Source organism: Lates calcarifer, linkage group LG14 (genome assembly GCF_001640805.2).
Source record: "Lates calcarifer isolate ASB-BC8 linkage group LG14, TLL_Latcal_v3, whole genome shotgun sequence".
NCBI lineage: Eukaryota > Metazoa > Chordata > Actinopteri > Centropomidae > Lates > Lates calcarifer.
Genome location: NC_066846.1, coordinates 1183367 through 1195451, shown reverse-complemented (window position 1 = coordinate 1195451; position 12085 = coordinate 1183367). Strand labels below are relative to the sequence as shown.

At 40.0% G+C, this 12085-nt stretch overlaps 1 protein-coding gene across 2 annotated transcripts; it reads right to left on the bottom strand.

Moving 5' to 3' along the window:
• Positions 1–622: 622 nt before the first annotated feature.
• On the bottom strand, positions 623–12085 carry sf1 (splicing factor 1). 2 transcript variants are annotated; one of them, XM_018671090.2, is made up of 12 exons: positions 11677–12085; positions 10948–11079; positions 9064–9139; positions 5558–5710; positions 4576–4665; positions 4269–4452; positions 4005–4120; positions 3734–3841; positions 3441–3636; positions 3137–3362; positions 2737–2901; positions 623–1978 (listed from the first exon to the last, which is right to left on the bottom strand). In XM_018671090.2, the coding sequence occupies exons 1-12, from the start codon at positions 11936–11938 to the stop codon at positions 1647–1649; spliced, it is 2040 nt and encodes a 679-aa protein (XP_018526606.1). In that variant the 5' UTR covers positions 11939–12085; the 3' UTR covers positions 623–1646. The 2 variants fall into 2 exon arrangements, with proteins under 2 accessions (XP_018526606.1, XP_018526607.1); XM_018671091.2 differs by having other exon boundaries at positions 3137–3359.

Genomic DNA, 12085 nt, shown 5'->3' with positions numbered 1-12085 from the left:
GTTGAGCCATGTATATGAGAACTGAGCAACTACATCTCAATGATCCAAGACCTTATGATGCACTTGAAAGTAAAAAAAAAAAGCTAGTGAGTAGACCTTGAGTTTCACTCTATTACAGTTGGCAAATGTTTTTTTTTTTTAAATGAAATGTCATTACTTTGCTGATATTCAATTTTACAAAAGAAAAATTTACTTCCAATTTTACTTGTTGCTTCACTTGCCTCTCAGCTTGATTTCAGTATTTAGCCTGTGAAGTCTGCACAGGTAGAAAAACTACAAAATTTATTAGTTATAACTAATAAATTAATTGCTTACTGTTCCGTTCAGAAATTGCAACATACAGTCATAAGGACTATTAAACATCTTTGTTGTGAAAATCTGTAGTGGAGGACATAAGCAGAGGTCCCACCTAATTATACAAAACTTTTTTTATAAAACCATCCGTTTCTTTAAGTGAAGCCTTCCTGGAGAGTTCAGAGGAAGGAGACACCCTTGACAAAAACATTATGTAACAGTTGAATGAGGCAGCCAACAGTCTGGGGCGAAAAAAACTCTTGGCAGGCATTCAGATACAGAGGGTCTTACATCTAGGAAAGGAGAAACCAGTCTACACTACATGACAAAAAGGTGAAATGGATCAGTTTAATTCTAAACCAAGCAAGATTTCAACAGTTATTCATTCAGGCTAGTGCCATAACACAACAGACTGATTCCAGAAACAGAGTAAAACTAACATTTTTCTTCTCCAATAACTTGAGGGACAAAAGTGATGCTTTTGTCCTTGCAGAAGCAACACAAACACTGCACACAGCATCTTATCAGAGCAGACAGAGATGCAGAAAAACAAGGATATATCAGATTCCCAGCATTCAAGTAGTGCAGGGGGTCGGACGCAAACTGACTGCAGCACCAAAACCCCCTTTTCAAACTCAGTGTCACAACTGAGACAGACAAAAAACAAAAGGGAAAAAAAAAAAAAGTTTTAAAACCCTGGGAAATTTCTGGAAAACAATCTGAGACAGTGCTACAGAAAGGTTTTTCTGACAGAACTAAGATACACTTCACATCTCGTTATTACAAAAATATTAATCTTATTCAACTCAAAGCCAACATAGGAGCATGACAGGAGTATAAATGTGTCACTTTAAACAAAAGGAGGTGTTTAAAATGGATCATGCAAGCTGAAATTCAATATATTAAATCCAATCCAATCCAAAGTTACGTTTTCTGGTTTGACTTGAACATTTGAAGCAATGTGACTGTTCAGAACAAATTAAATTTGCAGCTGACTATTTGAGCAGTTTATTTGGTAAACAAGTAACATGACAAAGTATTTTAGCACTGCAGAACACATGGCCAAAGGCAACAGTGTTTGCATGTACACAAGGAGCTTTGTGTTAATCTAAACTTTAAAAACAGGAAAAATAACTAAGTTACATAACTTTACAAATTGAACTAACACTGCCTTTCAATGTATCAGAGATGTCTTCACAATATCAAGGATCAATAAAAAATAAAGCACTGGTTATATTTTTTTCTGTGAGCACACATAAACGCTCTATATAAGATCAGTCTATTGGACATCTGGTGAACAATATGTTGCAGCGTTGAAACTCTTGTGGGAGGATGATTCTTCTGTGGCAGGGTTAATTCTGGGGTGGAGGAGGTGGGGGTGCAGGAGGCATGCCGAAGGGGGGCATGCCTGGTACCCCCATCCCCATCATGGTGACAAAGTTGGAAGGGTCCATGGGTGGTGGGGGTGGTGGTGGGGCATACATCATGCCAGTTGAACCTGGAGGTGGTGGAGGGGGAGGAGGAGGGGCGCCGGGGGGCAATGGGGGCTGGACACCAGGGGGGGGCGGAACCATGGATGGGGTGCCCATGGGTGGTGGGGGTTGGGCTCCGGAGGCTGCAGGCTGCTGGGGCTGCTGCCATGGAGGCAGGGTGCCGGTGCCAGGGCTGGACGTAGTGGTGGTATCTGTGGAGGGGTGGGAGAAAATAAAGGTTAACTGTCAAACATGTGCCATTATACCTTGTGAAGTCAGAAGAGCCCAGGATAACCATTCAGTATGTGGTGTCATTTAATTTGAGCTGATTATTAGGATTTTAATATCAGCAAAAACACAGAAGTGGTCGATATAGGCCACAGTCATTTGCGTCATAAATACATTTTTTGAATTTTTTGCTAGACATACTGTTGACTAACCAAGAAATCACTCTGTACATAACATACTTGGACAACCCCAGACACTGACAAATGTAAATTTTAATTTGACCTATCGTGTGTTGTTTTTCCATGACTGGCTAACAAAATTTTCTGACAAATGCAGTGTTGCCATTGAGGAAGCTTTATGGTAAGGGAGAAAAAAAATAAATACAAATCACTAGTAATCCTAGAAAATGATTCTACTTTCAAAATGTCAAGCATAATTAGTCCATATCAGCTTGTCAACAGCTTCTTGATATCTCTTATTAGTAACATCTTTTTTAAATGTCTGAAACTGTTCACTTTTAAATCAGGCAATGCAGAGTGTTTTGCCTTTTGTGAAGTTGTCATAATGTCTTGTGAAAACTACTATACCCTATGTGATGAACACAGTATCCCACAATGCAATGTAGAAAGTAAAAACTTATCCTGGAGGTGTCCATAGCTAGTTTTACCATGGTGACGCCTTGCATGTGTACTGATTGGTCATTGACTCAATGGTTTCGTATACAGCTTTTCTGTGTTCTTACTTTGTTGCCACGGCAGTGGCGTACTGGTTGCCATGCTGCTGGTTGGAGGGGGAGGTGGAGCCTGCTGTTGCCATGGTGGCAGGGGACCTGAAGGGGGCGGTGGTGGCTGGTTGCTCGGGGGAGGAGGTGGAGGTGGCATCATACCCATTGGTGGTGGCAGCAGACCTACAAGGAAAAAACTTTAAATTAAAAACCATTTTTCACAGTTAAGTTACGAGCTAGCAGAGGGATGCTCGTCTCTGTGGTACTTCAAGATTGTTCTGGGACTTGAGAGAACAGTGGTGACTCAGTAACACAAAGTAAACCTTATTTCCTCCTCCTATTTGAACTAAATTTCCAGTATCTGTCAACTCTTTAAAATTTGTATAAACTCCCAACAGCTAAAAATGTAAGCTCTTACCCATAGGGTGTCCATGAGGTCCTGGTCCCTGGCCCATGGGGGGAGGAGGGGGTTGCATCCAAGGGGGAGGAATGCCATTGGGGTTGGGAGGCAGAGGGGGCCCTCCCATGTTAGGCATGGGGGGAGGGAAGTTGTGTGGTCCTCCGTGGCCACCAGGCCCTCCATGCATGCCATGGAAGGTCCTGTTCTCAGTTGGGCCAGAGCTCATCCAAGGAGGCCTGTTCTGCTGTAAGCACACAGTCGTCAGTCATTTACAAAACTTTCTTATATGAAAGGTATAAAATCAAGTGTGTCCCCAACTAACCGGTGGTGGCTGGTTATTGTTGGGACCTGAGGCTCGCGGCGCTCCTCCCTGGGTGCTGGAGTGTCCTCCACCAGACGTGGGGACTGGAGCCTCTCCCAGCTCAGCCATGAGGGACAGGTACTCTTTGTCCATACGAGCCTTGTCCTGGGCTGACTGTGGTGGCTCGCCACCTGTTGTTCTGTGGGCAGCAAATGTGCTACACAAAGCAAAACAGCATTATTACAAGGAGATGAACACACTACATAACCAAATTATGCTTTCACTCTTCTGTGACTTGTTGAAGTGTTGCTCACCTGGTATACTTGCAGTCAGAGGAGATGTGGCCTGCTCCACCACACTTGGTACAGAGCGTGGTGTTGGTGATGCTGCGAGGCTCTGAGTTCTGCCAAGGACGAAGGATCCTACAGAGACAAAGAGAGACAGTCTTCACCGGTGCTCATAGCTTAAATCAGGCATTATGAACTTTCTCCCTAAATTTCTCTTTTCCAGCGTCCATACATTCATCACCAATGATCTCTCCATAGTGAAGTAAACACAAAGCCCCACCAGACTTGTTACATTTACCTGTTATCATCTTCCCTCAGTGTACCATTGAGTCTGGCCAACTCTCTCAGCTGCATCTTTCGTAGGTCATTCTGATCCTCAGGGGTCTCAATGCCTTGCTTTAGGATGTTGCGAATCTGTGAATTTCTCAACATTAATATACTATACACATTGTACATTCCCAAAGGTACATCGAACATGTTATCTTTGAATGAGGTTGGTTAAGTGTAAAGCCCTAAGCAAATATGTCTGAGTTTGACCATCAGAACACTGAGGTAATCTAACCTGTTCTACAGCTTTTTTGACGTTCTCCATTGTGTTGGCAGTGACCAGGGCATGCAGTGGCTCATCTTCCCCTGGGAGCATCTGTCCATCCTTTCGACCGACTTTCCCCTCTTTCACAGAACCTTTACCGCGGATCATGATCTTAGCACAGCACTCCTTCTCAATGTTCTTCAGTGTATTACCACTGGTAAAACAAAAAGGGGAAAGAAATGAGAAACTAAACTAACTTTCATTCATATTGGCAATTAATTTACTTGCTCAAAGTGTGTAAGACATGCAGGATACAGTAAGATCAAATCTAGTTTACCGTGGCCCGATCAGCAGACCAACAAAGTTGATTTCAGGGTATTCATCTTGGGGAATCATAACTTTGTCATTGACTCTGGTGGCTGGAGGTCTGCAAGAAATGAATTCAAGATTAGCATTTACTAGGAGCAATGAAGAACTTTCTGCTTCTCCTAAAAGCCACTGTGGATGTATTATTATAATTACACCAATTAGAATTTTAACAACAATCATTAGTCCCTTTTTACTGTAGGAATTTAACAACCAGTGATCTGGAGAATCCATAATCTGAATTTTTAAAAATCCTTTTGAGCTTTGTGTCAAAACTGCTCTTTTTCTGCTATATATCATGAAATAGCACAATTCCCTTTTGTTGTGGTGTTTGGTGGCTGAGGGAAGTAATGCAGATATTGCTATGGATTTCTTCAACATTTTGCTGAATTAACCTGTCAGCTTTCATGTTGAACCACTGCGCAGTTTACTTCATCACATGCACTAGAATCCTCTGTCTGTCCAACAAGTGCTCCAACTGTTTTTTTTTTTTTGTTGTTTTTTTTTTTTTACACACAAAATGTCCGTAACTGAGTGATAGTTGAATTCCCACCTAAAACTTTGCATATTATATGCAAATATGTGTCCTGCACTCATACACTAGGTTTTGACCTAGTCTTGTTTTTTTTTCCAGTACTGGTTGTAATAGTCCATACAGATGTAGCAAAATGGTTCCTGTTGTACATTTGTTGTAATCATTCTTGCTGTGATGTGAAATTACATCTGCTGAACTACACGTAGCTAGATTTCTTTGTAAAATTCCTCTCTAACCAACATTGTATAATTTCAGATCATTATTGCCATCATCATTGGTTGCTCAGTCATATAGCATCTAGACAGCCTCTGGCCACAGGAAACATTTAAAATTATATGCCTTTTACTTTACTGGCTAAAGTAACTATAGCCAAATAACTCCAAAACACTTTGTTGTAAAATCAATAAATAAATCATACTTATAGTCTGCCGGAGGCTTGAAGTCAGGGTTGAGTCCAACCATCTCAGTAATGAGGGAGTGACGCTCCTCCTCGATCTTCTTTCGTGTGCGATACTCGCGGGTGTTTAACCTCTTGCCCTCACTGTTGTAAATAGGCTCTGGGGAGGGAGACCTGAAAATGGCAGACAAAAGACAAGAAAGACATCATCAACACCTTTTTAGAAGTGGAGCTCTGCCATTAACAATTACACACGCTTCCTACAGCTAACTAAGTCTTAAGGAGCTACAAATCTTCAGTAGGGATTTTGAATCAATGGGTGCTGACATGTCATAGGAATAAAGTTAAATTTAAAAAACTGGTTTGGAAATTTGGATCTACTGAAAGAATTCAGATAGACTATGTGACTCTGCCAGTGCGAGAGCAAACTCAAAAAAAGAAAACGTTGTAGGAACTCTGCACTGACATTTCAAAGGCTAGAGTCCATTCATTTATACAATTCAGGGTAAAAGGGGGCAACCAAAGCTGTATAGTGGTAATTAACCCAATACACTGGAGGGGCATTGACCACACAGGAAAAAAAACAAATAAACGGCCATAACTAAACCTGCATACAGGATTGTTGGCCTACAAGAAAGGAAAGTTGGAGGTAAGAAATAGAAAACCAAAGCAAAATTCGCAATCCTAAGCAGAAACGCTGGCTTTGAGAGTTGCTTGGTGTTGACGTGGCGGGAGAGGTCCGTACCTCCCCTTGGATGCTGAAAACCTGCGTTGCTGCGTTAAGGAGGCTCTGTGCTTGAAAAAGGGTTAGGTTGACGTGGGGTAATTTGGGTTAGAGAAAAGGAATTAAGATTAGATATCCACCTTTTCCTATGCTCTCCCATCTGAGAGCCACATTTGTATCCATGTGATGTGAAGAGTGAGGGAAAAAAAAAAATAGGTTTTTCCTTTTATGCTTCAAACTTCCAACGGTGACAACCTGAAACACCCCCAGTTGGTTCTGTCACATTAGATTGGGGAGTGATTTATAAGAGTGCTGCAGCTCTGCAATCAACTTTTTGGTTGCTGTGGAAATGTCTGATTATGATGAGAAACTCTACACAGTGTGCAGACGACAGGGACTCTAGCTAACAAAGGTCAACTTCACACACTCTTGAGAGCAAGCCACTTCCTGCGGGAACAGATCCTTATGGAAACTATGTTATAAGCTGGCCATTGTGTTTTCCAGAACACATACAATTCTGGCAGTTTTCCTCCAGACCTCGAGAGTCCAGAGGGAAAACTGGCACATGCCCCCCTTCCCCCTGCGTGGAAATGTTTAAAGCCACATTAAGGGAAAACCAGAGATCACCAATGACCAATCATTTGTTAGTTCTAAGACAAAATCTATTAAACACTGGTATATTATGATGTTGGCAACATGCCATGAGCTCGACCATCATTGTCAAAAATAGTTATATAATATCCAGTGTGTAAGTCAGGCAAGGCAGTATCAACTGATAGGTGTGAATCTTTGATTACCAATTCACTTTTCCAAAAGAGCCAATGCATCTTATCTGTGTCAACTTTAAAGTTAACATTATCTTAAATATCAGGGTTACACTCATTTACAGAGTAAGGTGTATTGACCCAAACCTGTTTCAGAGGAAAATCTTAATACATTTAGCATCATGTATAGATTCACACAGCACTCTACATCAGACACAAACAAGCAGTGGGTGAAACAATGAGGCATAAATACTAGGAGGCTAAATCTGAAGCAGCAACTCCACTAAACTTTCAAGTAAAATGACAAGTAAGTATAAAGGTGCAAATATTTAGTCATCTTGGCTCTGGCAGTGACTTGCTAACTTGACATCTGAACTTACACTGACCTATATACAGTGGGTTGCCCAAGCATTCATACCCTCCTGCTCCTTTCCACTTTGGATGCTTCCTCTTGCAAAATTATTTCCAATTAATTTAGTTGCCTTTTTTGACCCAAGACTACATCACAATGAAACAGAGATCATATAAACTTGTTAACATTTGTTTGACAAAAATAAATTAAATAAAAATAGAAAAAGCAAAACACACAGACTAAGCTCAAGGTCTACTTTCTGGGTTTTGGGAGCTTTCAGCCACATCTCACTATCTTCCTCAGAAGATGGCAGTTGCTCTGCTCTGAGCAAACTCCCTCCTCTTAGAGACCATGAGATTTCATTGAAAGTTCCAAAAAAAAAAAAAAAAAAAAAAAAAAAGCCATAAAGTAGACACTTTTTTGGCTCAAACTACTATTTCCACAGTCAAAAAGTTTAATTGTATGCATTTGTTTTGACTGACTACATGGTACATACTTCCAATATATACATATAGATATTTCCAATTTTCAAACATTTATATAAGTATGTACTTTAGCTAAATGTTTTAATGCAAATTTCTTTCAATTTAATAAATTAGAAAATGGAATTCTATTTAATAAACTGAAAATGGGTAAAAGAATTTAGTTTCATTTCAATTGCAAAAACTGTCTCATTGTCTTGGGTAAAAATACATTCACAACTCACGCAGTTGTCAGTTTATTACAAACACCTACCTAAAAGTAATGCAGTCTAAAACAACACCCCTGCAATAAATCTTCCTTCATGAAGGTTATAATATAGTGTTTTTGTTGAAACAGTGTTTCAGAGGTACTGATTTAACTGTGTCATCATTTGAGGTTGTAATTTGAGGTGCTGACAAATATTTTTTTTATTTTGTTTCCTCCATTCAAATCAATGACTACACAACCGACACACACCTTGTCTTAATGCAATACAGTTCAACAGCACCACAAATTACAGCCTCCAAAATGACTGTACAGTTGAATCAATACCTCTTCAACAAAGTTTCAACAAAGACAGAACATTATAAGCTTCATGAAGGAGGCTTTATTGCAGGGGTGTTGTTTTAGACTGTATTAGTTTTAGCCAGGTGTTCCAAATAAACGGATACCTAAGCGTATTTGCATATATCCAATTTTAAAAAAAGTACTATTAAAGATGGTCTAAAAACATCAATTGGGTGCAAGTTTTTACACTCCACTGTACCATTTCTACTTAATTATCATCATGTTAAATTTTTTACTGCATAATAAACTAATAATTTTTAACCCTAACTCTAATAAAATAATTTTTATGTGCCCAGTTATAAAAATTTACCATTGCCAATTCACAAATAAAACCTGCTAAGGCAATCAGTACCAGTATATGCACAAACATGTACACTTGCTGGTGATTGAATGATTACAAGACTGAGAAATTCATAAATATATTAATGTAGATCAACTATCCTCTAGCACTAGGCAATGTGAAAAGCTCAAATATTTTAAATAACACTGCCTTTCAATTAGGAAATAGCTAACTAAACACTACTTCTGCCAGTTTATTACTAAACAATCTGAGATTTAGGCTATCAACCACATACATACTGAAAAATCAACATTGTCTTCCAAAAAGTCAAGAAGGTAGAGAAAATGTTACTGTTCGTGGGTTTAATCTTTTTCCGACCTGTCCTCAGGGTTAACAGGGATTCCCAGGTCTCCTGTACGCAGTTTACGAGTCAGGTCTTCAATCTGCAGTTGGACTGGAAGAATTCAGGTTAGGAAAGAAAAACAAGGATGGAGAGAAATGTGGTTACCACAACAACATCAGAGAGACAACGCTCTGCACAAAGAGCACGGTCTCATTCATTACTAAGGTAAAAACAAATGGTGAGTCTGTTAAATAAAACACAAAAGGAGATCAAATAAGCATCTAGGAAGACTCTAAAACATACAACCACTTACTCATTTCTGAAGACATCAGAGGCAGACATTACCCAATATGAATATGTTCTAGAGGTCACTTACATTAGCGTAAACAGGACTAAGCTTTTCTCAGACAATGATTAAACATAGCAACATGTCAGTAAATGACTAGACCATGATTCCTAAAAATGCCTGCCATACCGTTAGTATTTCAAACCCGAGCTGAGGTTTTCTTCATGAAAACAGGGTTTCACATACTGTAACATATTGTGTTTAAAGGCTTTGGCATTTTAAGGACACAGTGGGTCTGAAAATCACTGATTGGTCTATTCGTTTTGCAAGTTTCAATAACAAAACAGGTGAAGACTCTCTTGTCACTCCACAGATCTAACACTGAGGGGCTGCAGTGACAAAGAAACAATTCTTACATTTAGAAGGCAATGAAAAAATAAATCAATCAGTCATCTCATGCACATTATGAAAGTTGTAATGAAACACCCCCCAAACACTCAATCACTGAAACGATTACTCCGGAGTATAGAGATGAATACAGGGCCTGTGAATTGTGGCTCACAGCAATTTCATCTTAAAGGCTTCCCTTGGATTGTTTTAGGGGATCTACTACATGAGCAAAGGAAATGATAAGTATGACAAGGGAAGGTGGGCACAAATGAATGTTTACATACCAAGGAAGAACAACCATTACCAATGAGTGAACAACATCAATAACAATGTCAGTTATTGACAAAAAGGACTTATCTGCTTCAGAACACCCAGTTGAGGGCCTGTGAAGACAGTATGTTGGTGCTACACTGCTGCTGAAAGGCATTTGTGGTTAAAAACAGTGTGTTAGCTATGATCATTCTTTAACTTTTTTTTTTTTTTTTTTTTAAACAGGCCAAACTAAGAGCATAATAACAGTGATCAAGTATTTCCCGATTTGCAATGCCCACTAAAAAAATCTTGTTGGTGATTTAAATATGTTGGATTGATTTGCCATTGAAGCAGCATTGCCCACACTTAGACCAATATAAACAGAAGCATACTTTAGCATGTTAGGACATTATGAGTAACGTCTCCATGCACGGGAACATTACTGATGAAGTGTAGGGATCAGGCAAGACAGTGAACAGTGACCTGCAGCTCAGGACAGATATCAGCAAGCAGTGGTGTTTAATAATCTATCTCAAACTCCTCTTGCTAATGGGTCCCCAATGGTATGCAAACTGTAAGACCACAGAGACCAGCAGAACCACTTTACCTCCATTAAGAGAGATGACCTTAATTAACACCTTACATCAACAAGTTCAAATCACTGCTCATCAAATTATTGCTTTGTCTCAACAGTTGGAGCAAAATTATACATTTCTTATTTTGTGTAACACAGTAATGTTACTGATGAATAGATAGGAAATGTGATTCAAAGCCTTTAGTTAGTAACACATCTTGTGGGTGCCTTTAGAGAGCTCTAGCTGTTGGGAATTCAGCAAACAGTGAATAAGTATAAGATTAATACTGGTAGGCATCATGTAAGAAAACTACAACTTCAAAAAGATGGAATTGATGAGACATATAATAAGACAAAACTGCATTGATAATTAACACGTGAACTTTAATAAATAAGAGATAATTATTAAGTTTTTACCTATATAGGCTCTCTCTTGATCTCGAGTCAATCCAGGGGGAATGACAGTGGGCATGCCCGGTATGACTGTCTTCTGATCAGGCGTCTCGCTGCTCCAGCGACTCTTCTTCCTTGGTTTCTTCTGACCGAAATCTATCAAGAGAAACGGTGGATTTTATGCATATTAGCTGTAGTTTCTATGCGCAACGTTACCGGATGAATGTCAATTTAAGCGCCACTCAACAAATCTGTACTATGGGTACAGACAACAGGAAATTAGAATATAATAACGTCTCACAGGTGACTAGAAGGAGGAGGGCTGGAAGTAAAGGGGGGTTTTCATTTTACATTCTTTACCTGAAACCAAGGGGAACTCATCGCAATAGACTCAACAAAACATTACAGAGCAAGCAGCAATGAAGCGGGAATGTTGCACTGGTTGAGTTAAAAGTATGTGTCACTTATAACATTGCGTTTAGAACGTTAATTATCCTTACAATACAATATGTGCAAATTCTACTACTGGAGGGGGGTAGAGTGTAACCCCCGTTAACTGTATACGAATATAGGGGCGTTAGCTACTAAGAAACATTCGTTTTGCTAATTAACATTAGCGGAACTGTCTCCATTTCGTGCAAGGCCAAGGCTTGATGTGAGGCCTTAAACCATTAACCCATGTTAGTTAGCTACCTAGCTGGCTAGCGTAAACTCGTGCCGCATCAAACGTTAGCGGAAGCTCGGTTAACGTACCTGGTTTGGCTAGTCCGGCCGCTGCAGCTGGTTGTTGTTGAGCCTGAGTCGAAAAACCTGTCCCTGGATTGAACTGATGTGACTGTGGAAAAGATGTGTTTGGCATCGAAGGCTGGAAACCTTGTAGCGAAGGAAAGGATGCGGGCGGCCCCGGTGTTGGCATCAACCCGTTCCCCGCACCAGGCCCGGCGTCAAATCCTCGTTTAGCACCAATACTGGGGTGCAACTTCCCTAAAGGAGTTGCATTTGCTCCTGTGGCCATTTTCGGTGTACTCAAATGACCTAATATCTGTCAAACGTCAGTCGACTCTAGAATAAATTGGTTAAAACAGACAAAACGTAACAAAGCAACGCCTGTTAACCCCCCTTGATAACACTTGAATCAAAATGGCGCCCAACAGAAAACCAC